This window comes from Ammodytes marinus (genome assembly GCF_949987685.1).
Source record: "Ammodytes marinus genome assembly, chromosome: 10".
Lineage (NCBI taxonomy): Eukaryota > Metazoa > Chordata > Actinopteri > Uranoscopiformes > Ammodytidae > Ammodytes > Ammodytes marinus.
The window spans coordinates 21827260-21851760 of record NC_137214.1 but is presented as its reverse complement, the minus strand read 5'-3'; the positions used below and the strand labels follow the sequence as shown (position 1 = coordinate 21851760).

Genomic DNA, 24501 nt, shown 5'->3' with positions numbered 1-24501 from the left:
TCAGAACAACAAGTCCAAAATCACCCTGATTCTAGGTGTACAGGTCCTTCTCATATAATTAGCATATTGTGATAAAGTTGATTATTTTCCATAATGTAATGATAATAATTGAACTTTCATATATTTTAGATTCATTGCACACCAACTGAAATATTTCAGGTCTTTTGTTGTTTTAATACTGATGATTTTGGCATACAGCTCATGAAAACCCCAAATTCCTATCTCAAAAAATTAGCATATCATGAAAAGGTACTCTAAACGAGCTCTTAACCTAATCATCTGAATCAACTAATTAACTCTAAACACCTGCAAAAGATTCCTGAGGCTTTTAAAAACTCCCAGCCTGGTTCATTACTCAAAACCGCAATCATGGGTAAGACTGCCGACCTGACTGCTGTCCAGAAGGCCATCATTGACACCCTCAAGCAAGAGGGTAAGACACAGAAATACATTTCTGAGCGAATAGGCTGTTCCCAGAGTGCTGTATCAAGGCACCTCAGTGGGAAGTCTGTGGGAAGGAAAAAGTGTGGCAGAAAACGCTGCACAACCAGAAGAGGTGACCGGACCCTGAGGAGGATTGTGGAGAAGGGCCGATTCCAGACCTTGGGGGACCTGCGGAAGCAGTGGACTGAGTCTGGAGTAGAAACATCCAGAGCCACCGTGCACAGGCGTGTGCAGGAAATGGGCTACAGGTGCCGCATTCCCCAGGTCAAGCCACTTTTGAACCAGAAACAGCGGCAGAAGCGCCTGACCTGGGCTACAGAGAAGCAGCACTGGACTGTTGCTCAGTGGTCCAAAGTACTTTTTTCGGATGAAAGCAAATTTTGCATGTCATTCGGAAATCAAGGTGCCAGAGTCTGGAGGAAGACTGGGGAGAAGGAAATGCCAAAATGCCTGAAGTCCAGTGTCAAGTACCCACAGTCAGTGATGGTCTGGGGTGCCATGTCAGCTGCTGGTGTTGGTCCACTGTGTTTTATCAAAGGCAGGGTCAATGCAGCTAGCTATCAGGAGATTTTGGAGCACTTCATGCTTCCATCTGCTGAAAAGCTTTATGGAGATGAAGATTTAATTTTTCAACAAGACCTGGCACCTGCTCACAGTGCCAAAACCACTGGTAAATGGTTTACTGACCATGGTATTACTGTGCTCAATTGGCCTGCCAACTCTCCTGACCTGAACCCCATAGAGAATCTGTGGGATATTGTGAAGAGGAAGTTGAGAGACACCAGACCCAACACTGTGGATGAGCTTAAGGCCGCTATCGAAGCATCCTGGGCCTCCATAACACCTCAGCAGTGCCACAGGCCGATTGCCTCCATGCCACGCCGCATTGAAGCAGTCATTTCTGCGAAAGGATTCCCGACCAAGTATTGAGTGCATAACTGAACATAATTATTTGAAGGTTGACTTTTTTGTATTAAAAACACTATTCTTTTATTGGTCGGATGAAATATGCTAATTTTTTGAGATAGGGATTTTTGGTTTTTCTTTACTTTTTTGCCAAAATCATCAATATTAAAACAATAAAAGGCTTGAACTAATTCAGTTGTGTGTAATGAATCTAACATATATGAAAGTCTAATGTTTATCAGTACATTACAGAAAATATTGAACTTCATTACAATATGCTAATTATATGAGAAGGACCTGTATATTGCACTGAAAACAAGGTCAAAGACACACAAAAAAAGAAGAACAAACATTGCAGGTGCAGCACGAGCATAAACGCACCTCCTCATGGTACTTCCTCCCCTCCTCTGCAACCTCTCTTTGCGCTTTCTCCCATTCTTCCTTCAGCTTCTCCTGCTCGCACCGGTACTTCTCCTGTTACCATGGCAACAGACACATGACATACAGCACAGGGCCTCAACGGAGGAGAAAGACTATACTATCTGCAGGTGGATATTTTGGCAGGAAAACAGAGACGATTTGCAGACGTTCTTGGCAGCAAAAGGGCTCACAGAGGCTTTTACAAAGGCTTTGGTCGATAAACTTCTCTCCCAGTGCATCCTGCTTAATTTAATCAGAGAAGGTACTGAGACCTGTATATCCGGCTTTAACAACTGTTATATTATAACACATTTGACGTGGGAAGCCCTCAGCATGTACTTTAAATATAAGCTTAATCTTAGAGACATACATGAATGCAAAGGTATCTTGCTATTCCTCTGTTCAGGCAAAACACTTAATGACATAGTTATTTGGGTGTCGGGGATACAATGCAAACAAGAAGCAGGCACTGTGAAACAAAAGGCAAAAGTAAAACATGCAGAGCCTGTGTAGCACAGGGTTCCTACACAATTTTAATTTGAAAAGCTGTCTTAGGTTTCTATAGTAGTAACTGTGCAACATGACCAAAAACAGATCACATCTCACCAACATTTCATTTATTTATTTATCTTAGCTGGGAGGCACACACACCTCATAAGACTAGTGTTTCACTTTTTTTCAGACTTGTGTAGGAACCCAAAAAGAAAGCCAAATGTTAAATTCTGAGATTAAGATGGAAAGCAAGAGAGATGACAGATGAATAATCATGGCACAGAGACAACAAAGAATCCACCAGGGAGGCAGCAAGCACATTGATGCACCAGACATTCATCCATTTCAGCGCATCTCATCTCAAACAGTCCTGCAAACAACCAGGAAGCAGAGATAATCTCTCCTCCTCACTCTTTTTTTGTAGGATATATTTATCTCTGTAGATGAGTGCAGTGTAACACACCAATGAATCATTCACAGTGGAGGAAATAAGTATTTGATCCCTCACTGATTTTGTAAGTTTGCCCACTTACAATGTAATGAACGGTCTATAATTTTAATGCTAGGTTTATTTTAACAGTGATAGACAGAATATTACAAGGAAAATCCAGAAAATCACATAAAAAAAAGATAGAAATTATTTTGCATTTCCTTGAGTGAAATAAGTATTTGATCCCCTATCAAAACATTGCTTAGTACTTGGTGGAGAAACCCTTGTTGGCAAGTACAGAGGTCAGACGTGTCTTGTAGTTGATGACCAGGTTTGCACACATCTCAGGAGGATATTTGGACCACTCCTCTTTGCAGATCCTCTCCTAATCTTTAAGGTTTCGAGGCTGTCACTTGAGCTTCAGCTCCCTCCACAGATCTATTGGATTAAGATCCGGAGACTGGCTAGGCCACTCCATGACCTTAATGTGCTTCTTCTTGAGCCACTCCTTTGTTGCCTTTGCTGTATTTTTAGGGTCATTGGCGTGCTGGAAGACCCATCCACGACCCATTTTTACGGACCTGGCTGAGAGAAAGCGGTTGTCACCAAGTATTTCATGGTACATGGCCCCATCCATAGTTCCCTCGATGCAGTGAAGTCCACCTGTACCCTTAGCAGAGAAACACCCCCAAAGCATAATGCTTAAACCTCCATGCTTGACTGTGGGGATGGTGTTCTTGGGGTCATAGTCAGAATTCCTCTTCCTCCAAGCATGGCGAGTCACTATGATACCAAAGAACTTGATTTTGTTCTAATCTGACCACATCACCTTCTCCCAAGCATTCTCTGAGTCGTTCAGGTGTTCATTGGCAAACTTCAGACGGTTCTGTACATGTCCCTTCTTGAGCAGGGGGCCCTTACGGGCACTACAGGATTTCAATCCATTACGGCATAGTGTGTTACCAATGGTTTTCTTGGTGACTGTGGTCCCAGCTGCCTTGGGATCATAAACAAGCTCCTCCTGTGTAGATCTGGGCTGATCCCTTACCTTTCTCATGATCATTGATACCCCACAAGGTGAGATCTTGCATGGAGCCCCAGACCGAGGGAGATTGATGGTCATTTTGTGTTTCTTTCATTTTCAAATAATCGCACCAACAGTTGTCTCCTTCACACCCAGCTTCTCACCAATGGTTTTATAGTCTATTCTGGCCTTGCGCAGGTCTACAATCTTGTCCCTGATGTCCTTAGACAGCTCTTTGGTCTTGGCCATGATGGAGATGTTGGAGTTAGATTACTGGACAGGTGTCTTTTATACAGGTAACAAGTTGAGACAGGTGTGTTTTATACATGAAACTAGTTGAGATTAGGAATACTTTTTTAAAGCACAAGGACTAATCTGTTGGAGCCAGAATTATTTATGGTTGGTAGGGGATCAAATACTTATTTCACTCAATGAAATGCAAAATAATTTATATCTTTTTTGTAATGTGATTTTCTGGATTTTCTTTTTGATATTCTGTCTATCACTGTTAAAATAAACCTAGCTTTAAAATTATAGACCGCTCATTTCTTTGTAAATGGCCAAACTAACAAAATCGGTGAGGGATCAAATACTTATTTCCTCCACTGTAAATGTTTAAACATACGTGGACCTGAGATGCATCTCTGATTGGCTGAGGAGAGAGAGGGTGATTTGGGCAGCAGCAACAGCAGCAGTCCTTGTCTGCGTATGTGCATGAGATGGAGACAGTGAGCAGATAAAACCAAAGTATGGGTTCTTCCGCTGCACAGAAACGCTCTCTTGTGGTCAAAGTGTGCACAAGCGTAGTCGGGGTGTGCCTTAAGAGGGGGTATTATAAAACAAACATGGAGGCAGGCTTCGCAAGTAGCAATGAAACATTGTTAGTTAGTCCATCTGGTTCTGAGCTGAGCAAAGACTGTCACACAGCAGCTGCTTTAAATCCACTCAGTTCAGTTCCCCTTTCCCAGTTTAAACTTGTCTTAATATATTTAAACAATTGTTCAAATGTAAACTGGATGTCTCAAAGAAAAGCTATCACTTGAAAGTAAAGACGTCTATACATAATTTCCATCCACATGTAACCCATTCAATACATAAAAGGATAGCTGACTGGAAGAAAAGCCTGACTCGAGCTTAAATATGAAGTATGCCACCAGTGGTAAATATCACATTAACAATCTGCTTTAATCTCAAGCATCATGATCATTGTTCAATCATGTGGGTCACCTGCTTTAACTTCATTGACTTGCTGTGCCCATCAAGATGCATTATAAATGAACAAAATGCAGAGGGAGCCTCTGTTCTACTTTGCATGTTCCTCCGAAATACATATTTACAGCTAAAGGCCTGTCCTGCACCTAAACCTCCCAATACTAGTACCTTTCTCTACCTACCAATCCTCCATGAGCAACTGAAGCCCTAACTTTGCAGACTCATGCGCCATGCTTTATACTGTGGTATACTGTGTACCTGCAGCATGCGCTCCTGCTCTTGCTGCCACCTTTCCTGACGCTTTCGCTCCTCATCCGGGTCCCAAGACCAGCGGTCAGCCCGCCTGGCCTGGGGTAACACCGGGACTGACACCTGATAGACCCCAACACACACACACACAGATATCAACATGCGCAAACACACACACATCAACATGCGCAAACACACACACAGCACAAATATTCATACACAAAAAAATGCACCAACAAACCGATTGCCATTCACACACACACTCTCACACAACCATAAAGGCAAAGGGAGACAAATAGATTCATATGTCCCCAACTCACACACATATACACACACACATCCACCACAGGAGAAGAAGAAGAAGGAAAGGGAGGAGACAGAAATAGTTGGTCTACCACAACAGCACCAATGCTATGCCAAAGGACTCCTACTAAGGAGAGAGAAGACAGAGAGAGAGACAGATAAGCTCAAACGGAAAAACAAAAGCAGTCACGGCAGTTTTCTACAGCATCCTCATCTGGCATGCTAAGTGAATGTGTCCTGTAATGTGTAATAGGGCCTTGCAGTATGGCACACAGATTTGACACTGTTTTCTATTAAGAATAAATACTTTTTTATGAGGTATCTGGTGATTGTTTCTTACCTGCAAACTGATGGAATTATTTTTTTAATTTCTGAGAATTTTAAACAATAGAATTTAATTTCTGTTTTATCGTTGTGTGCATGCAGTATGCTGAAATGTTACACTGCTGTCACCCAGGAGTTGATAAAGCCAGATGAGAAGCAGTGAAAGGGGTTTTAATAGTCAGAGGACAAAATATTATGTCATCAAATGAGGCTTTTTACTCACGTTTCCACGACAATCCTTCTCTGTCCCTTCTGTAGAGCGAGTTTGAGAGGGAACATTAGTTAAAATACAATTGATCAAACACTTTGGATACAGGTGAAACTTAATGCCTTTTGATGGGCGAAATTATTTGTGAAAATGAAAACATACCAAGTGCTGTTTTGACAACCTAGTTGCGGTTGTTAAACCGCGCATTTGTTTGATAACTTGCACATGGCCTTATAAAAGCAAGTTATAAAACCATGCACGGTTTAAAAAAAAGAAGAAGTTATGTCCATGTGAACACCTAGGCTCCAGTAAAGATGCTGATAAAAGAAAACCAGTCCACCAAGAGCAACATACTACACCTAAAATTAACCTATACTTAGTTTTCCTTTGTCTTACTGTGTGTTTTAATTTATTAAGTTAAAAAAAAATGTAATGAGTGAGATTGATTCAGATGTTCAGGTGGACCTAATGTAGTAGCTTTTGGTGGAAGAGCCAGCAATGTGAAGCACAAGAAGCGGAAAAAAAACAAATACAACAGAATTTTTGTAAAGTTTAAGTCACCCATTAGTAGGGCAACCATGATTATTTCCATACATTGTCAAAGGTGACCTGCTATTGGTAGTTTGTAAAGACATTTTCATCAACATGATGATAACAGCATGAAGTACACTCTTTGAAAAAATGCAAACACACTGATGAGTTAGATCTGAAGCATCTCTGCACATGTTTCATTGAACAGTTTTAGTTTTAGTGCAAATCCAAAACAATTTGAAAAACAGAGCCAGAGCACATCACTGATCATCCACAAGACTCTGGAAATGAGTGACAAAGCAAACAATGGGACTGAAGGGATGTTTGCTAGCCCTTGAAGAAACTTAAGGGAAACCCTGTGCGTTCGCCACCCGGGGATGGAAACATGAGCTCCAGCGATGAATGAAGGGGTTTACCTGGTGGAGCGAAGAACTCCCAGCGTAATTTAGGGTTGCTGTTTGCCAGCGGAGACCTGATACTGTTAGCAAACTCTACAGCGAAATAAAAAAAGATGTGGGTGGAAAGGAAGGAGGGAATGAGGGAAGGAAGGGAGAGAGGAGAGCGATACGGGATAGACAGATGTCAAAACCAGGAGTAGGACAGAGTATCGGTGAAGGCTTATATAGTTCTGGTCTAATGTAGGCAGATTACATTTTTACAATATTCAGTCTTTTATGAGGTTGTAATTCGGATTTATTAAAAAAGTTAAGCATGTATTACCCCAAAAGAATTTCAAAAGTCTATAGAAAAGGGAATAACAACAAATCAGCGCTTTCATTACACTATTTGGAAAGGTAATAGTAAACCAGTTTTATACATTTTTTGTTGGGTCTATCAAAGATCACTGTCAGTTGACAGGATACAGAAAGGTGAAGCAGGAGTTTTTGTACATTGCCAAATTAGGTTGATAATAGTCACACATAAAGACCTCTTTGACTCCGATTTAAACATCTAGCTGTACAACAAAAACAGAAGGCTGAGAGGCAAACAGGGGAAAAAAAGCAAGCAAGGAGGATTTGCTTATCAAACTCAGAAAACAAGGAAATGGAAAATAAGTTGTTGGGCTTGGTATTTGGAAGTGAGCTGTCACTGACCTGCTGTGGTTTCCTCTGATGGTGGATGTCCCAATGATGCCGGTGCAGCTAAGCTTGGTACATTCTCTCTGTTCTGTGGTGTCTCCTGGGGGGTGGGAGCAGAGGAGATTCAAAGATTATCCCATTGGATGGTTGAGTTTGTTCTGTGTCAGACGTTTGTGTTAAGTTTGTTGAGCAGCCTGACCTGTAAAATGACGGGTTGACTTTGCTGAATGTTGGCATCTGACTGGACAGGGTTGGAAAGGTTTTGAATAGATGGTTCAGTTTTTTCTGGTTCTTGTTTGGCTTCTGAAAACATAAGACAACACAGTTTTTTTTATGTTGAGAGTGTATGAAAAACAACACTTTCCTATCATATTTTATTTCTCTCAAAATTGTTTTCCTTGAACTTGCTTTGCAAAAGCTCTGGGACAATTTAGAAAATCCCATGACCAGTAATAATACATCTGAGATCTCTTAAATCTCTTGAATTATGTGAACAGTTTCTAAAGCAACGTTTTTATTCCGACAGGCTTTTGTTTAACATATCCAAACTACTGCTCAGTTTCACTCTTCTTTCATTAATTGTGCTGCCCTAATCTTAACCTGTCTGTTATCGGCTGCTATATTCTACTTTTCTACTTTTAATTGTGTTTGTATTGTGTAGTTTTGCCTGGTTTTTAGTTTAAAGCACTTTGCGAGTTTTTATCTGTGAAAGATGCTATATACAAATAAACTTGACTTAATACAAGTCTATAAACAACCACTAGGGGTCAGCATAGCAGCATGCAGTTCAGACCTGCAGGTGGTGTTGGTTGAGCTGCAGCACTTAAATTCTGCTCCTCTAGATCAGCTACTAACTGACTTTCAGTCTTCCCGAGGCTTTCTTCTGGCTTCTTCAGCTCCTATAAGGGTCAAAAGATGGTTTCCAATTTAATAAATGAACCAAACTAGCCCAAGATAAAGAGTTCTACTTGGTGCAAGTACTACTTCTAGTCATATTACAATACTTAGACAAACTTGCCAACAGTTCACAATATGTGGAAATGTATCTAATGACAAAGAGAAGATTACATCACTAGTGTTGGAAATACAGTACACAAACGTTTGAAACTCAATTCTAGAGTTTCAACTGATCGCAGTAAAGATAACACAGAGGAGTTTCAGTTCCAAATAATTACAGTCAGGGCTTTCTGCTGGGGTGTTCATGAAAATGATCGCCCTAATCTCAGGATCTATCCAGCACCCGTTTATGATTTGAATTAATTGAAGGATTTTTATTTTAAAGGTTTTATTGTAAACAGATCTGTAAACAGATCCTAATCCGTACCGATGGGAGCGAGGTGGGCCGGCTGGGTGGTGTCGACTGATCAATGACTTTCTCTTCTTGGTGGTCTGTAGAAGCTGGTTCTGGTTCTTCAGGCTCCTTGGTCTTTGCTGATAGCGGGCTGTCACCTCCGGTTGAGGAGTGTGGACTGTGCGCTGGCGAGGCTGCTGACGAGGGAACATCAACAGTCCCGTTGCTGGTTTGGGAAGGCGACGCCTGGAATGCAGGAGGAGATTCCAGGCCGTGACTCTCAGGCGTGTTGGGAACGTTGGCACTTCCTACGTCGCCGTTGACGCGGAGCAAACCATCCGCCTGAATCGGAAGAGAGCAGAGTTTAGTATTGGCTTTATACACGCACTGTGCAGTTCAAATAGATAAAAGCATCAAAGGTAAGCTAAGAAACGTCCAGACAGTACCTTTGCCTGGAGATAGAGGGCAGCTCTCTAACCACTACACCTGGATGATTACATTTAAATGAGATTTATCTTACAATTTATTTTATATCATATCTATTGTGTTTATTTCCAAGGAATTATGGATCATTTATTAATATTGATAAGAATGAAACGTGCGTCCTCATTTGTGGTCATTACTAGCCTCTCATGTGTGTTCGTTATTAGCTATTCATCAAGCTCACCACATCATGCTGGCCTCTATGACAAAGAGGTACTAATGTATGTGTGAGGAGCCTCCAGTGAGCAGTAACTCAAGACACAGTGGTGGAGTTGGGTGAATGCAGGCTCTCAGTCGGGCCCCCCTCGGCCTCCACCTTCTCATCCCTCTCCTAGCAGCCTGTGTGGGCCCTCTTTGTCCGCTGGGAGCCCACTTCACATTGAGAGGACCCTACTCGTCAGCTTCTTAAGTCAATAGGGAACAGAGGGCTCCATTCAAAGCTGGGTTCTGCTCAGACTCCTGACAAGACATTCCAGCAAAAGCGCTCCGCTCCATTAGGTCTGTTAATAACCTGCCCCTCCCTATCCAGGCACCAAAACATAATATCTCATTCTGAACATTCCCATTTGGCAATTTTTTTCCACAAGAAAAGGAAATGGATCCCATTGATACTTTTTGGCTTAATTGAAACATTACATGCATCTTCTGGGAGGGGAAGTCTTGTGTTTTCCTAGAAGCCGGCCAGTTCATCACCATGGCGGCTCCGAGGCATTCGAATGGAATAGCCAAGAAAGCTTGAGAGGAATTCACTTACCAGCCTGTAAGGAGAGCAGCCAAACACTGGGAAGTAACCACATTTAAAGTGGTGAAGAACTGAGCCATGCGCTCTGCAGAACTGTTGTGGTTTACGCTAATCAGATCCAAATCATTTCATGTAAGTATGACCAAAACCTTAAAGTCACTGTGTGGAAGCTAAATAGAGTTGGTTTTTCTGTGGCCACCAGACATTTTAGAAGACAACAAGCAACATTGCATTTCTGAAATGCAGTGTTTTTAAAGACGTGCCCACACGGACAGAGGTATTTTCCTAACCATATATTCTTCTGTGCGGTTTGGCCTTTTATTCACATTCAAACCTCACAACCGGACACTAAACACAGATAGTGGAGATTTTGGAAAACTAAATTTTTCTGTTTTCGTGGGGACAGGGAAAGGTTTTTTTCTGAACGATGGCAACCTTAATTGGTGTTGTTGTTTACATCTACTTAGCATTCGCCAACCTCGCTCAAGAAGAAGCTTAAATGTGCATGCTCGCAATGTGTTTGACGGGACACATTATCGCCACCCACTGGCCTGCCCTGATTACGTGAGCATTTTCAATCGTTTTTTTGGGGCTGTGTGTGTGTGTGTATAGCAACTTTTCACATAGCATCCCATCCTGGAGTACTGCTGCAACCCAGCTGATTCAAATCATCAACCCCTTATAAACTCCTCAAGTTGCTTTATAACAAGCTGATCATTTGAATCTGCTGTGCTGGATCCGGGAGAGGATTAGGAAAACACGGCTATTAAGCATATTTACAGCAGCAATGATTCATATTGCGTAATGAAAAGTGCTTGTGTGTGTGTGTGTCACCTTGCTTTGCCATGGTTCAGCTCCTGTGGGTCGGGGTTGGAAGTAAGGCTTGGGCATCAGCAAAGGCACCGCTTTGGGCGACAGGCCGCGATTGGACGGCGGCTCTGACGAGCGCGAGCGAATCTGAGGACGCTGGTGTGAGGATTCTTTGGGAAACTCCTCAATTCGCGCCTCCAGTGTAGACGTAAACTTTGGAGCCGGGGAGGCCTGCTCACGTAGATACCGGATGGGCCCGTCGGGGTCCATATCGAAGGGGTCCGGAGTGGTTGGGGAGGCAGACAGGGAGAGGGAGAGAGGGAAGGGGGAGCAGGGAAAGGATGGGTCAGCTGATATGCTGCGGTCCAGGAGCTTTGGCAGCTGTAGGCGTTCCAGGATTGCGTCACTGATGGAGAACCGCTGGGCGTAACGTTGGAGGATGGATGATGCCTCCTCTTGGGTCCTGGCTCTCCTGTATGCTAACCGCAACTCCTCCTCACGTCGCTCTCTGTTAGAGAAATTAAGGACTTGATGTTTAGAGGAAACAAGTCAGTAGCAACTTTCACTATGGTTGGAAAAAAAAAAAAAAAACGTGTGGCTTGTCACAAGACGTTACAAAAATCAAGCACTTAAAATGTTTAGTTTTTTAAGCTGAATGAAAATGAAACACCCCGTTTGTGTGTTTTACACCTACTTGTCCTGCACTATCTCTCTGTAGGTCTTGATGCTTCTCCTCCTCTCTGCGATATGGGGGTCTCCTGACATCAGCCGCTCCATCGTCTTCCTCTCTTCCTCCTTCTTGATTAGGTCCTGGGAAATGCTCCTCCTCCGATTTTTCCATCGGGCCAAGTCCTGAAACACAAACATATCGGAAGTTATTGAGTTCCCTGTGAAACAAAGCGTAAAGGCTTTGCCAGTGGGCACTAACATCACGGACACAATGGAAACAGGAAACACAAACTGTACGGATGAGACTAATTTAGTCTCAACAGCTAAAAGTATGAAAGTATCTGAGACACTCACGTCCTGCCAGTGATCCTCCTCTTCCTTCATCTGGTTGTACTGGTTGTGTATCAGTTCATGACGCACTTGACTGTGTGGCGGCAAGATGGTTTCCTCCTCACCACGCATGTCAATCATACTCACACTCCTAGGGAGGAGGAGGGAGAGAGAGACAGAGGATATGGATAATAAAAAACACAATTGCTTTCATTGTCATTTCCAGAACATGAAATGGTTAAGTTTTTCATGATAATTTAAAATATATATTTTTAATAATGCTGCTAGTGATTCCGTAACCCCATCACTACATTGAACTGTCGATACAGTCTGTTTGTATCTGGGCGTCTTTATCCGTGTCATACAGGACATGTGGAACACAGTGAAAACACTGTGACCCCAAACCTTTTCCCAATGTCTAAAAGAAAAAGTTAATGTCACACGGTGATACTCTGTTTCAAACGTTTAGACAGTAACAAGTATCAAAGGAAACATACCATCCACAATAAAGAGCAATCCATCATGATACGGAAAAGACAATAACCTGTAAACAATGGCTCAGTACAGATACATAAGTTGCCATGAATTATTCATCTTCAAAGGCAACCTCATGCACAGCCAGTGGGCATAACTAAGATTGTAGAAGCAAAACAACTTGACTCACACTTTTTTCAAAAGAATCAAACTTGTCCAAAACATTTTTTTTGTATTTTTCCCCTTGGAAGTAATTTGACTTTGCTACCTTTTTTTAACAATCCCATATTGTTTCATGTCACATTCCAGCCTTCAACAGGAGATGCATTACGCAAATGACCTCTGAAAATATCAGCTTCAGTAAGTGTATAAGATACAGTATAACAAGCAATATGGTTTTAATATATACAGTTTTTTACATTGTTCAGTTAATAATGTTCAAGCATCTATTTTTAGATTACAGACAAGACAGTAAAGTGCAGCCTTATTGTTAGGAGCATGCAGCTGTATCGGTTATTCATTCTAGACTTTGATTATGTAAAATCATTATATTCTTATTTGAATAATCTCCTTGATGTAATGTTTTTTTGTTTTTAGGTACATTGACAGCATAGAAATGTATCACTTGGCTTATACGTTTGTTCAAAGTAACAGTGCTGGCTTGTCAACTGTCCTATGGAGCCCGCTGGTCATTGGGCGGGAGAGAGTTTTCAACCCACAAGATGCCTGCTGTAGTATGTTTTTTAAAACATTTTGACCAGTGGGTTAGGTGATGGTGGAAATGTAGTATGTGGACTGTGCAATACAGAGTAACTATCTACTTCACTAAATCAAAACTTTTAAAAACATGCATTTGAGTCATCCCCTCCCTAGTTGTGAATCCCCTCTCCTGCTTCATGAAAAGCTGCACTTCATGGGTTAGCATATTGTATTTTTTATTGTTATGTTTAGAGGATGGAGGGTGATTGAAAAGGTTGTGTTACATGAAGCGTGCAGCCGGCAGAAGCACGTGACGTGATGTCGGAGCAGCACAGTTTAGTAAGTCCACTCCACAGCTGCTATTGCAGGCACTTTCAATACATTTGAGAGTAATGGATCGTCACCAGCCAAAAAGGCAAAAAAGCATCTGCACTAGAACTACTGATTTTTTTTTCATATTTCAGATCAAGCGTAAGGACTTGGAACATGGTTTGGCAGTGTTAAAGCACACTGTCAAAAATGTCCACCTTGACAAGTCAAGACAAGACAAGATTTTTCCCACTTGCGTTAAGAAAAATCTAATTGTAACACTGAATGTTCAAATTACTTATTGAGCAGGCTTTGTTTAGCAGTGCAGAGCAGCGCTAGGCCAGACAGCTGAGCCTCTGAGTGACAAAAGGACAACTTACTGTGGGTCATCTGACACACTATGTGTGCGGTTGAATCTACAGAAGGCAAAGAGCATGGAGAGAGAGCACAATCACAAATGAATACAAGTGCACTCAACAGAGAAATATGTCATTCACTTGTGTGAATCTCGAAACACAGATATGATGATTGATTGTTAGTTAATGTGTAACATACTTAATTTGATCACCGCTGGCAATGAGTTGGTTATGACACCACCAGTACCACCTAAGCTTGATTACTAATGTTATAAGCATGCCTAGGGTTTTGGTGTCTATGCACATATGTATTTGTCAGTTTCTGAGTTTAATGATGCTTTAAACCAAGCACAAGGGGGCACTCTTATCCATAACACAGCCGGAGCAGAACAGAAGGTTTACTGCATTAAAGCAAACCAAAACATTTCTAGCATACAACGCTAGGCAGATGGCAACCATCTCATCATATAGCAGACACAAAACTATTAAAAATAAGCACATGCAGTTTCTATAAGACAGCACATGAGTAACATCAAGGATATGGCTCACGTTCTGCCTTTAACCACAACTTATAGGTTTGGCCTTAACCACAAAGGTCTTCACACAGTCTTTTACTGGAGCCTCTATGATGTTGGAGGGGTGTGAGAGAAAGTGTGGCCTGTGGTTTGCTGCCACAAGACAACAAGGAGACTAAATAAAGAGAAGCCTCTCCAAATCAAGACCAGATAGATTGTTTTTCAAGCTACCCGTTTACCATATGGTATGTTGATGTAAAATGTCTTTTTGCCAATACATTTTTTTGTAGGAAGATGTCAGACTATTAGAACCAATGTCATTATATTGCCATACAGGGAATGGTAAATAATCGATTAATAGTTAAACCAATTTATGCATTAAAAAAATTGACAAATAATTTGTTTAAATTGGATATTTTTTTTCAATTTGATTGAGTCCATTGTTGTTATCCCCTTATTAAGTAACATGCACAGCTAATCAAATGAAACAAACCATTTTACTCTCCAAATTTTCACAACAGAAATATATATTTTTTTGCACTGGCCATGCATAGCGTGTACAATAACAAGTGCAATATAAATTTGCATTCATTAATGTAAAAAAAGTATCATGCAATCTTTTGGCAGCCAAGCCATCCAAATTGGAGTATCGCCTTTTGAGGTTGAGGTCGCATGTTGAAAGACAGATCATTGAATAGTAGATCCCCCAATTTTAAAGTTGAATTATGCAGCTCTAGTTCAACGCAGGGAAAATGCATAAAATGTAGTGTAGTTGCTGGACGGTGCTCACGTTGCTGGAATATTGCTGTCCAACCAAGACGTCCCTCCATGTGGGTCGGCACTTTCACTCAGCGCCCTTCCCTTCCGTCGGACTGCATCTGTTTTTCCCATTGCAGTGGGCAAAGGAAGGAAGTGGGAAGGATTCGGGGTGGTGACGTGCGTTTGACGGGCACGGTTCTCACTCCGCTCTGTATCTGAGACAAACAGGGCTCCGGCACCTCCCTTCCTCACAGCCACCTTGTCCTGCTGCTCTATCCCATGTGGATGTTTCCCAGACGTGATGATGGGGCTTGTTGCTGCAACCAAGGGGGTTGCCATAGCGTTTGGTTGTATGGCTGAAAGGTGGAAGAGCTCCTCCGAGCACGAACGAGCTGGAGTACTGCAAAAAGCAAAGCAAACTAAAGTGTACTGCTGCCGTGTTATCATCCTAAACCATCAGACAGACAGCATTCCTTTGGAGGAGCCAAAATAGAGGTTTTTGAAAACATACTATAAATCTGAGAAAATAGCATAGCATGGTCACACATCCATTCAGAGTAGACTGGATGTGAAAACAAATTCGGAGCCCCAAAGTCACCAAGGCCTCTGTTGTTTGTCATCCTGTGATGAAGGGCGACTCTCTGTGAGGCGTATTATTGTACTGTAAATTCCCAAATTGCATGGCAGTGAAGGAAAGGCTTTCAAAGGGCTTCAGTCCAAGCCTGCTCAGGGTCAGGGAAGGAGGAAGGCCTCATTTCCTTACATCCTGAGGGTGGGTTGCATGTTCACGGACCCTGTGAGTGTGTTAGTGTGTGGACATCTTTGTGTGTATCTGCTGCATGTATTGGTTTACATTTCCAGCTGTGTGCCATTTTGTATATAGACTTAAACGGAAAAGGTTACATTGCAGCAATTTTATATTCCTGGTCCATGCTTCTTTTATCTCTAGATTTAGATTTGATCAATTCATAACAAATCATAGTGGATGTTTTTGCAACACAGCTGAATCCCAGGTTGAAGTGAGGAATACTCAGCTTTCTGAATTTTACATTTCATTTAGCAATTCCACCCAAGCTTAGAAACACAATAGACAGGTAACAAACATCACCATATGGCTAGTCTCCCATAGCCAGACCAAACTACAGCTCGTAGCACGCAATATCATTTCTGAGATTTAAAAAAAAAAAAATGGGCTGGCCTGTTTTCATACTTTTAAACCAATCACAATCATCTTGGGTGGCACTAAGCCCAGGAAGCAGCAACGTGAAAAAAAAGAGTTAAAATCAGGTACACACATAACCAACAAAAAAAATTATAAATTAGGTGACCAACACCGTTACTGAGCGGGCACTGGATCTGTTTTACAGTCTATGACCTAGATACTATTGGTGCTGCAGCTGCAAACAAGTGCACTTTCCGTTTCTCATTTTGAGCGGAGGAAGGGGAGGAGTTTTCCGACAAATTTTATCGGCAGCCCTATGATTGGCTATTTGCCCAATCTCAACTTTCTTCATCCGTGGAGCCAGACTTCCATACGGCTGGATGTCAGGGGCTCTCTACTAACTTTTCAAACAGACCGACTGAACTCCTTCTTGACATCAATCCCTTCTGATATGGTTGTCAAGAACGAGTTGGAACCGTTCCTAACATTTGCACATTTGAGTTGAACTGCAGTGAGCATTTAACAGTCCATAAAAGTTGCACTTATCAAAAGCACCTTCCATGTGGACATATAGTCATCCCCAAAGACCTGCCTATCACTTTAGCCAAGAAGGGGAAGATGAGCAATGAGCAAGGAGAATGTGGATGAATGTCAGTGTCGACAAGATACAGTCCCCTCCATAAGTATCGGAACAGTGAGGCCAATTCCTTTATATTTGCTGTAGACTGGAAACTTTTGGGTTTGACACCAAAAGATGAATATGAGACAATAGATCAACATTTCAGCTTTAATTTCCAGGTATTTAAATCTGGATCTGATAAATAACTTGGAAGATATCATTATTTGTAAAGGAACACCACATTTTTAGGGGAGCAAAACTATTGGAACATGTGACTGACAGGTGTGTTTTGTTGCCTAGGTGTGTCCTATTACATTGATCATTCAAACAATAAATAGCACTGAATGTCTATGCTTAGTTTCAGATTCGGGTTTTACCTGTGCAGAGTGCAATTATTATAGTTAGAGCTGTAACCAACATGAAAACCAGAGAGCTGTCTATGGGTGAAAAAGAGGCAATTGTGAAGCTGAAAGAAGATGGACAATCCACCAGAGCCATTGCACAAATATTGGCCATAGCCAGTACAAACATTTGGAATGTCCTGAAGAAGAAAGAAACCACTGGTGTACTAGGTAACAGACGTCGAACGGGTAGACCAAGGAAAACAACAGCAGTTGACGACAGAAACATTGTGAGAGCTGTAAAGAAAGACCCTAAAACAACTGTTGTTGACATCAGCAACAACCTCCAGAGGGCATGAGTGAAGGTATCATCATCTACTGTTCGCAGAAGACTTCATGAACAAAAGTACAGAGGCTACACCAGAAGATGCAAACCACTCATTAGCAAAAATAATAAGAAGGTCAGGCTAGATTTTGCCAAAAAGTACAGAGACAAGCCTCAAAAATTCTGGGACAACGTTTTATGGACTGATGAGACAAAGATTAACCTTTACCAAAATGATGGAAAGGCTAAAGTTTGGAGAAAGAAAGGATCTGCTCATGATCCCAAACATACAAGCTCATCTGTGAAACACGGTGGAGGCAATGTCATGGCTTGGGCTTGCATGGCTTCTTCTGGGACGGGCTCATGAATCTTCATTGATGATGCATGATGATGTAACACAGTATGGCAACAGCAAAATTAACTCAGAAGTCTACAGGAACATTTTGTCTGCCAATTTAAAGAAAAATGCAACCAAACTGATTGGAAGATCATTCATCATGCAACAAGATAATGATCCAAAACACACTGCAAAAACAACAAAGGAGTTGATCAGGGGCAAGAAGTGGAAGGTGTTAGACTGGCCAAGTCAATCTCCAGACTTAACCCCTATAGAGTATTCATTTAACCTGCTAAATAGGAGACTGAAGGGAGTAACCCCCCAAAACAAACAACAACTGAAAGAGGCTGCGGTGAAAGCCTGGAAAAGCATCACAAAAGAAGAATGCACAAGTTTGGTGATGTCAATGGGTCACAGGCTTGATGCAGTTATTGCAAGCAAAGGATTTGCAACACAATATTAAGCCTGAAAAGGTGCCAGGGATAAAGTTAGACATATTTTTGTACTTCATAATATATATATTTTCCCCAAATTCAGAATCATAACTGAGATTCCATAAGACCTGGATTTGTTTAGCAGAATCGGAATTGATAAAATAATAATAATAATACAAAAAGTAGGTACCATACCGTACATATCAGTAACAGAGTTATCGTAAAAAAAGATGAGTCAACACAACTTGGAAAGGCAACTGAAAAAACTGATATGTTAAGGTTATACAACATATAATCACCAAATTCCATCTTCAGTTTTCTCCTGGAAAAAAAGCAAGCAGTTACCAACTAAACCAGTCCATATCAAAGCCTTCAACAAACATCCTAGAAATCCCCTATTCCTTGGAATGCAGCAATACACAAATCAGATGTCTACTGAGGATTCTTTTCACTCCCTTTAAATGCTGACAATCCAATAAATGGCAGAACAAGCAGGAAACTGGGGGTGTGACACTAATCACTCTTCAACAAGACTGTGACTGAAACGTGTGTTGGACTGGGAAATAAGATAGGCCTGGATTGTGAAATAACAGACCTAAACTGACATGTGCAACAGTGTAGTCTAAGTATTATCTGCACAGTGAAATATGTAACAGCATTGTGTCTTGACAGCTCAAAAGCATCGCCTCCTGACCCCAAGTGTAATCTTAGTGACCTCCAACTGTCCTGCTGTGTCAAGACAGTACAGCATTAGTGTGTTCTGCGTTAAGCTTGGTTTCAATGAGCACTGGACCTCTGGCTGACACACTATTATGTTGCTCTGGATAAGAAGGGCTTTGGAAACGATGATCTGGTGATGGCAGTGTTAAGAGGACAAGGGCTGGATGAAAACACCAGCTGTGAAAATTTGAAATATTTTCTATTAAACCCGTCCTGATAAGAACTGTTCCCCAGACAACATAACACATCAAAAACAATATCAAAATGTATCACCAGAAAAATATAGACACATAATTTCAAATTCTATCAGACGGACAATCTATTGTTTTTTTAAAATTTGGTTGATTTAGAGGAACTATTTTGTGTCAATAAAAAGGGAACTGAGCTACGGATTTGGGCTATTAAGAAAAACACGATTCAAGGTAAGGACCTTTGCTCAGAAGTGACCATCAGGTGTGTGATAGCCTCCATGGGGGGCTCTGCATGGGGCTGGGGGAGGCTACAGGGCAGAGGCTCACTGTTCCTCCTCATGCCCGCTGTATGGATCTCAATGCAAGGTGTGGAGGCAGTCAACTCCTCTTCCTCTTCCTCCTGGTCCTGTTTAGTCTGGTTCTCCTTCTCAATCTGTATCTGGGGTTTGAGGGGCAGGGTGGGGGACGGGCTGGGGGACTTTCCAGGTGGGGCGTCTAAGCTAGGGAGCTCATTTGGACTGTTAAATCATCCATTCACATACAAATTGCACAGAGGAAAGGAAGATGGAGTTAAATTAGCAATTGACATGTGGTTGACCACAACATGGTCAAGTCAGGAAACACAAACGTGAAGAGGAAAAGGTTCACACAGACACACACACACACACACACAAGGTAGGGAAAACACCATGACAGATGCAAAGGAAGAAGATGGAGAAAAAAAGAAGGCAACATTAATGAATAAATGCATTTTGATGTAACACCGAACACAATGGACGAAGTTAAAGATACAGGGAATGACAGACATACAGGACACACTTGGCCGCAGTGTGCAGCCCTTCTTTGAAAATGCGACATACTGGGGTCCGATTATTTAGATTGCAGATATTTTGCTTTCAATTAATAAATATCTCATATATAATCTATGAATACAGCTAAATAATGATAGGTTCAAAGCCAAAAACATCAGCCTTCAAAAAGGCTTTTTTTTTTCTTTTACAACAACAACAACAACAGTAGAAATGACCAATATATTAACAAATCCCATGACTAAATGCCACACAACTCAATTCGGTATCCCTGAAGTCCAAAACAGGTGTAGGCGGAGGCTCTTGCTTATATGACTACCCTTTAAAAACAAATCTTATTTACAAACAAGAATAAACAAGACAAAGTCAGAGCGGGAGTCAATAAAAAGAAACGCACATCTGGTCTCCATCAGCCACTCCCAAATGAACAGTACAGCACAGAGAAAAATGATCAACAGATGAAGCATTACTTTGCAGACATCTGCTATTTGAAATGAAAACTCATGCTTTAAAGTAAAATAATGTTTGGTAACAGGGGATATGCTTTTTTTGGACGAAAAAAAAACATGCAAAATTTTGATTTAAACTTAAATTCTCAAGAAAAGAGTAGAAAATTAAACTATATAAAATAAATTCCGTGCTAACATTTCTTCTATGTGACAGTGTTTCTAATTATTGTAAACAGTGACACTCACCTGAATGGTCTGTCTCCACCTATCGGGGAAGTGGCAGTACTCCAACTCTTGCGTCCTCCATCCTCTTTATCGTTCCTCTTCTTGCGGAGTGGCGGAGGCAGATATCCACTGTGGTTGCTCCTATTGGGCAGGTACTGGTTGAAGGGCATGGCGGTGCGTGGCTCGCTGATGGACGTCCGCCGTGCTGACATGTCATCCTTGCGAACGTCTGGCACCTTCCTGTGGGGCGGGCCGTCGGACTCCGAGTCACTGCCGCGGCCTATTTAGAGGAGAAGATGGAAAAAAGGAAGATAGAAAATGGTGCAGTGGAACTCTTATGTCCATCACAGAGTATAATTAATATTAAATATAGGTAGGGTCAAGGTCATTTCATTATTTAGAGGACGTAGTGATGGTGAAGGAGATTTGATTTACACTGTACATGCTTTGATAGTGACTAAAAGCTTCAGTCAACATTATGTGACATAACTTTTTTTTTTAAACACTAAACATAACAATACTTTAATGCTAAAAGAACAAACTAGGTTTACTATTTCACAACACGATTTAAAAAAAATATCCCATTGTGTTCTTGTGCCAAAAGATTACAATTGTTGTAAAACATAGAGATTAACAAAGAGCCATTGACACTGCAGTTCTTTAGTCCACTCATTTCCCCACTTAAATCTTGTTAGGCTATACTGTAATTACAGAACCATCTAGACACACACACACACACAACACTGTCCCGGGCATGTTCAATAAGCCTTCTGAATGAAAAGTTTCGACCATGATTCACATTTAATAATCCCACAGAACAAGAGGCAACCAGCTTCCGAAAACATTGTTAGAGAAAGAGAATAATCAAAACACAAGTTGAGCAGAGAAACAGTTCATTGAGGAGTTGCATTGATATAACCCCAGAATTTTTATCTCAGAATCAGAAATATTACATCAAAATCAGAATACGTGTTGAATACAGAATTTCTCCCCCAAAACTGTTACATCATATAGGCCTGCAAAGCATTGGACTGCTGTTACGGTGTTATAATATACAGTGCATTCCAGTGGGGCGAACATAAATTATCTCCAAGCAGGCCGGTTTTTATACCAGAAAACAAGATACATAAATCATCACTAAGATTGTATTGTGCAGCTTCTCCTCCTCCAGTAAATTCTAGCCTACAGTTTGGAATAATTCACTTAAGATTCCAGCGTGTCTGTCTGTCTGTATATCATATTTTAAACACATAGTTAGCTCTTGAATATCAGTGGCAACACCTGGCCTTGCAGAAGTGCATCGCTCAAGGAATTTCCCTGCTCGGCAATTGGAATTCCTTAGTAAGCGTACAGAAGAGAAAAATTAAATAAAGCTGATTCCGGACATCACATGTTTGTTTACGATACCAGTGATGTATCGTTAGTCTACAAGTCATTTCCACCTTTCCTGTTTTTTGCTAATGTCAACACAAATTCAACACTCTTAAATCGGCCTGTAATGGATACTTGCTGCCTTGCTTTACTCAAGGTCTCTCTAAATTCCACTCCAAGATTCTCAGCACATGTGCTACTGGAATGCCCCTCCATTTGGATGCATGCGTACTCAATCTATGACCTATGAATTTACGACTCCATGTATATATTTTCCATGAATAAACCCACCACTTCAATCTAAACCGTCAAGTCTTTCCTTAGTTCTGAACAGATACATGCAAATGCAGCCACAGCTCGCCGTGGAAAGAAACGCCATATTCGGAACTTGAGACAAACCGCCCTTTCTATCAATAGACTTATTTTTTATGTGGTCTAAAAGATTGACAGATCAAGGTCCAAAAGAGGCCTTGGGGTATCTTCACATCCAACAATGAATGGTTCAATTATGACTCTTAACCCATCAATTGGAAACACGAGTGACTCTGCCATCCAAGTCTTTCAATACTTAAGGAACAACATATGTCTAACCGGCGTGATCTCCTCTCTTTGCACATATGGTAACACTGAAGCTCAAGGGAAGGTTTATCATGGGTCAGAGCCATACTGTAACAGAGCTTAAAAAAATAACTTATTTACATCAATACTCATAAAAATGCAAGTAATACTACAGGAAATGCTAAACCCACAGGGATCAGTTCCATGGGCTTTACAGTAACTGAAAAGCTGGATCGGCTTCACCAATCAAGTGTGATGCATTTCTCATAGAGTAAAAGATAAATGAAGGATGACACTTTCTGGGATTGTATCCATGCTTTTACCAGTTTTCCCATTAAATATAACACAGATCTCATAAGTCAGCACGGATATCAAAAGTCTGCAAGCAGTCACATTTTTAATGCTGATCGTGACCACACTTTATACAGTATACAGCACATTACTTCCACAAGACAAACAGCGTCCCTACCTCCCTTGAGAGAAATTATCTGAAATATATTAATATATTTTTTTTTAGCAGATGCCATCTGGAGCTTTTTTTCTTGCCGTTGCTGTCAGAGGGACTTAGTGTGCGGTGGAGAGAGAAAGACAGACGGACAGATTTGACTCCCGCTGTCAAAACACTTGATCTGATCAGCTGTTTGACACAGAGATGAAACAAAAGTGAAACCTAACTATCCTGACCTGGCTGGGCTGACTTAAAGTTGGGCTGCGAAAAAAATAAAAAATAAAATATTGTTACTACACACAATTACTGTGTTGTGTTATTTGCGTCAGTTCAGTAGGCCAGTTCTGGGTGTGCTCAAGTTCCCTGTGATTGGGTGATACACATATTGTTATCACTTTGATTAGTTTATTCCTCTTTGGTTTGATCTGAACGCGGTATGATGCCTTCAATTACGGCAAGGCCTAACAAATATTTACAGACATGCACATTTCTAGAAACCCTTTGGTCAAAATATGTAGACCTTGGCATTTACTTACTAATGACTGAATGACAAAGTGCTTCTTACAAATTTACCGCTGTAATGCATGTATAGTAAACGCTAGAGCTTTAAAATAATGTCTCTGACTGTTGGTGATTGAAACTTAGGCTTTGCAGATGGCAGCTTCCCTAGCACCTCCCTTAAAACAAAAACACACACACACTTGGCCCTTACTCCTTTTTCCCACATGCAGTTCAGGGATAAAACATACATTTAGATTTGTGACGACTGCTGTAACCTTTTATAGGCTGTCATTAAAGTTTAAAAGGGTCAAAATCAAATAAAGTGTAGCAATCAACATCTTTCAATTAAAGCATATGGTCGGCCTGGCATTATAAAAGTTCTTATACGTCCTTAAACTCTATTTTTGATACAATTTTTAATTTTTCAGCAAAAAGCATGAAACAAATTCACAGCTGTTTGTAGTTTGTTTGTCTTAAAAACTAAATATTATGTAAAAATGTTATGCTACCATTTTGGACACATTACATTACATACTGTAATAGTATACTTATATATGGTAATCTAAAAACCATGTTATAGAATGATGAACAAAGAATTATATAAAACTTGATCTTAAAATATGTGATTTTGTTCTGTCCAACATTGTAGCTCTGTGTGTTAACACCAGTGACGTCTATTGATTGATCCATCCTAAAAGGAGGCACAACCAACTAAAAACGCAGAAAACGAGAAAGGCATGGAAAATTAACAATACCCGTGATGTGCACATACATAGCATTATCCTGTTGCCAGTAAAGCTTTCAAATAACTACATAAAACAGTGGGTTAAAAGGGAGGTAGAACCAATTATAGATGAATGCCCTTTTATAGTCATTGACACTTGTCACACAACATGTTCTAGGAAATCTCAGCTTCAAAATACCAAAACATTTCAAGTGATGAATTCAAATG

General features: G+C 41.0%; 1 protein-coding gene across 2 annotated transcripts in view; it reads right to left on the bottom strand.

The window, feature by feature from the left end:
* Positions 1–24501, bottom strand: part of LOC307256787 (LIM and calponin homology domains-containing protein 1-like) — an 81796-nt gene that overhangs the window by 5462 nt on the left and 51833 nt on the right. Inside the window, exons 8-19 of one of the 2 annotated variants that reach the window (XM_080035881.1) lie at positions 20693–20951; positions 15091–15459; positions 13810–13845; positions 11972–12098; positions 11643–11800; positions 10973–11456; positions 8947–9255; positions 8416–8521; positions 7822–7925; positions 7638–7722; positions 6028–6056; positions 1732–1824 (exon numbers count right to left, since the gene is read on the bottom strand). In XM_080035881.1, the coding sequence (XP_079892007.1) occupies positions 1732–1824; positions 6028–6056; positions 7638–7722; positions 7822–7925; positions 8416–8521; positions 8947–9255; positions 10973–11456; positions 11643–11800; positions 11972–12098; positions 13810–13845; positions 15091–15459; positions 20693–20951 (2159 nt within the window). The remainder of the gene's footprint in view (positions 1–1731; positions 1825–6027; positions 6057–7637; positions 7723–7821; positions 7926–8415; positions 8522–8946; positions 9256–10972; positions 11457–11642; positions 11801–11971; positions 12099–13809; positions 13846–15090; positions 15460–20692; positions 20952–24501) is intronic. The other variant, XM_080035882.1, reaches the window with a different exon arrangement.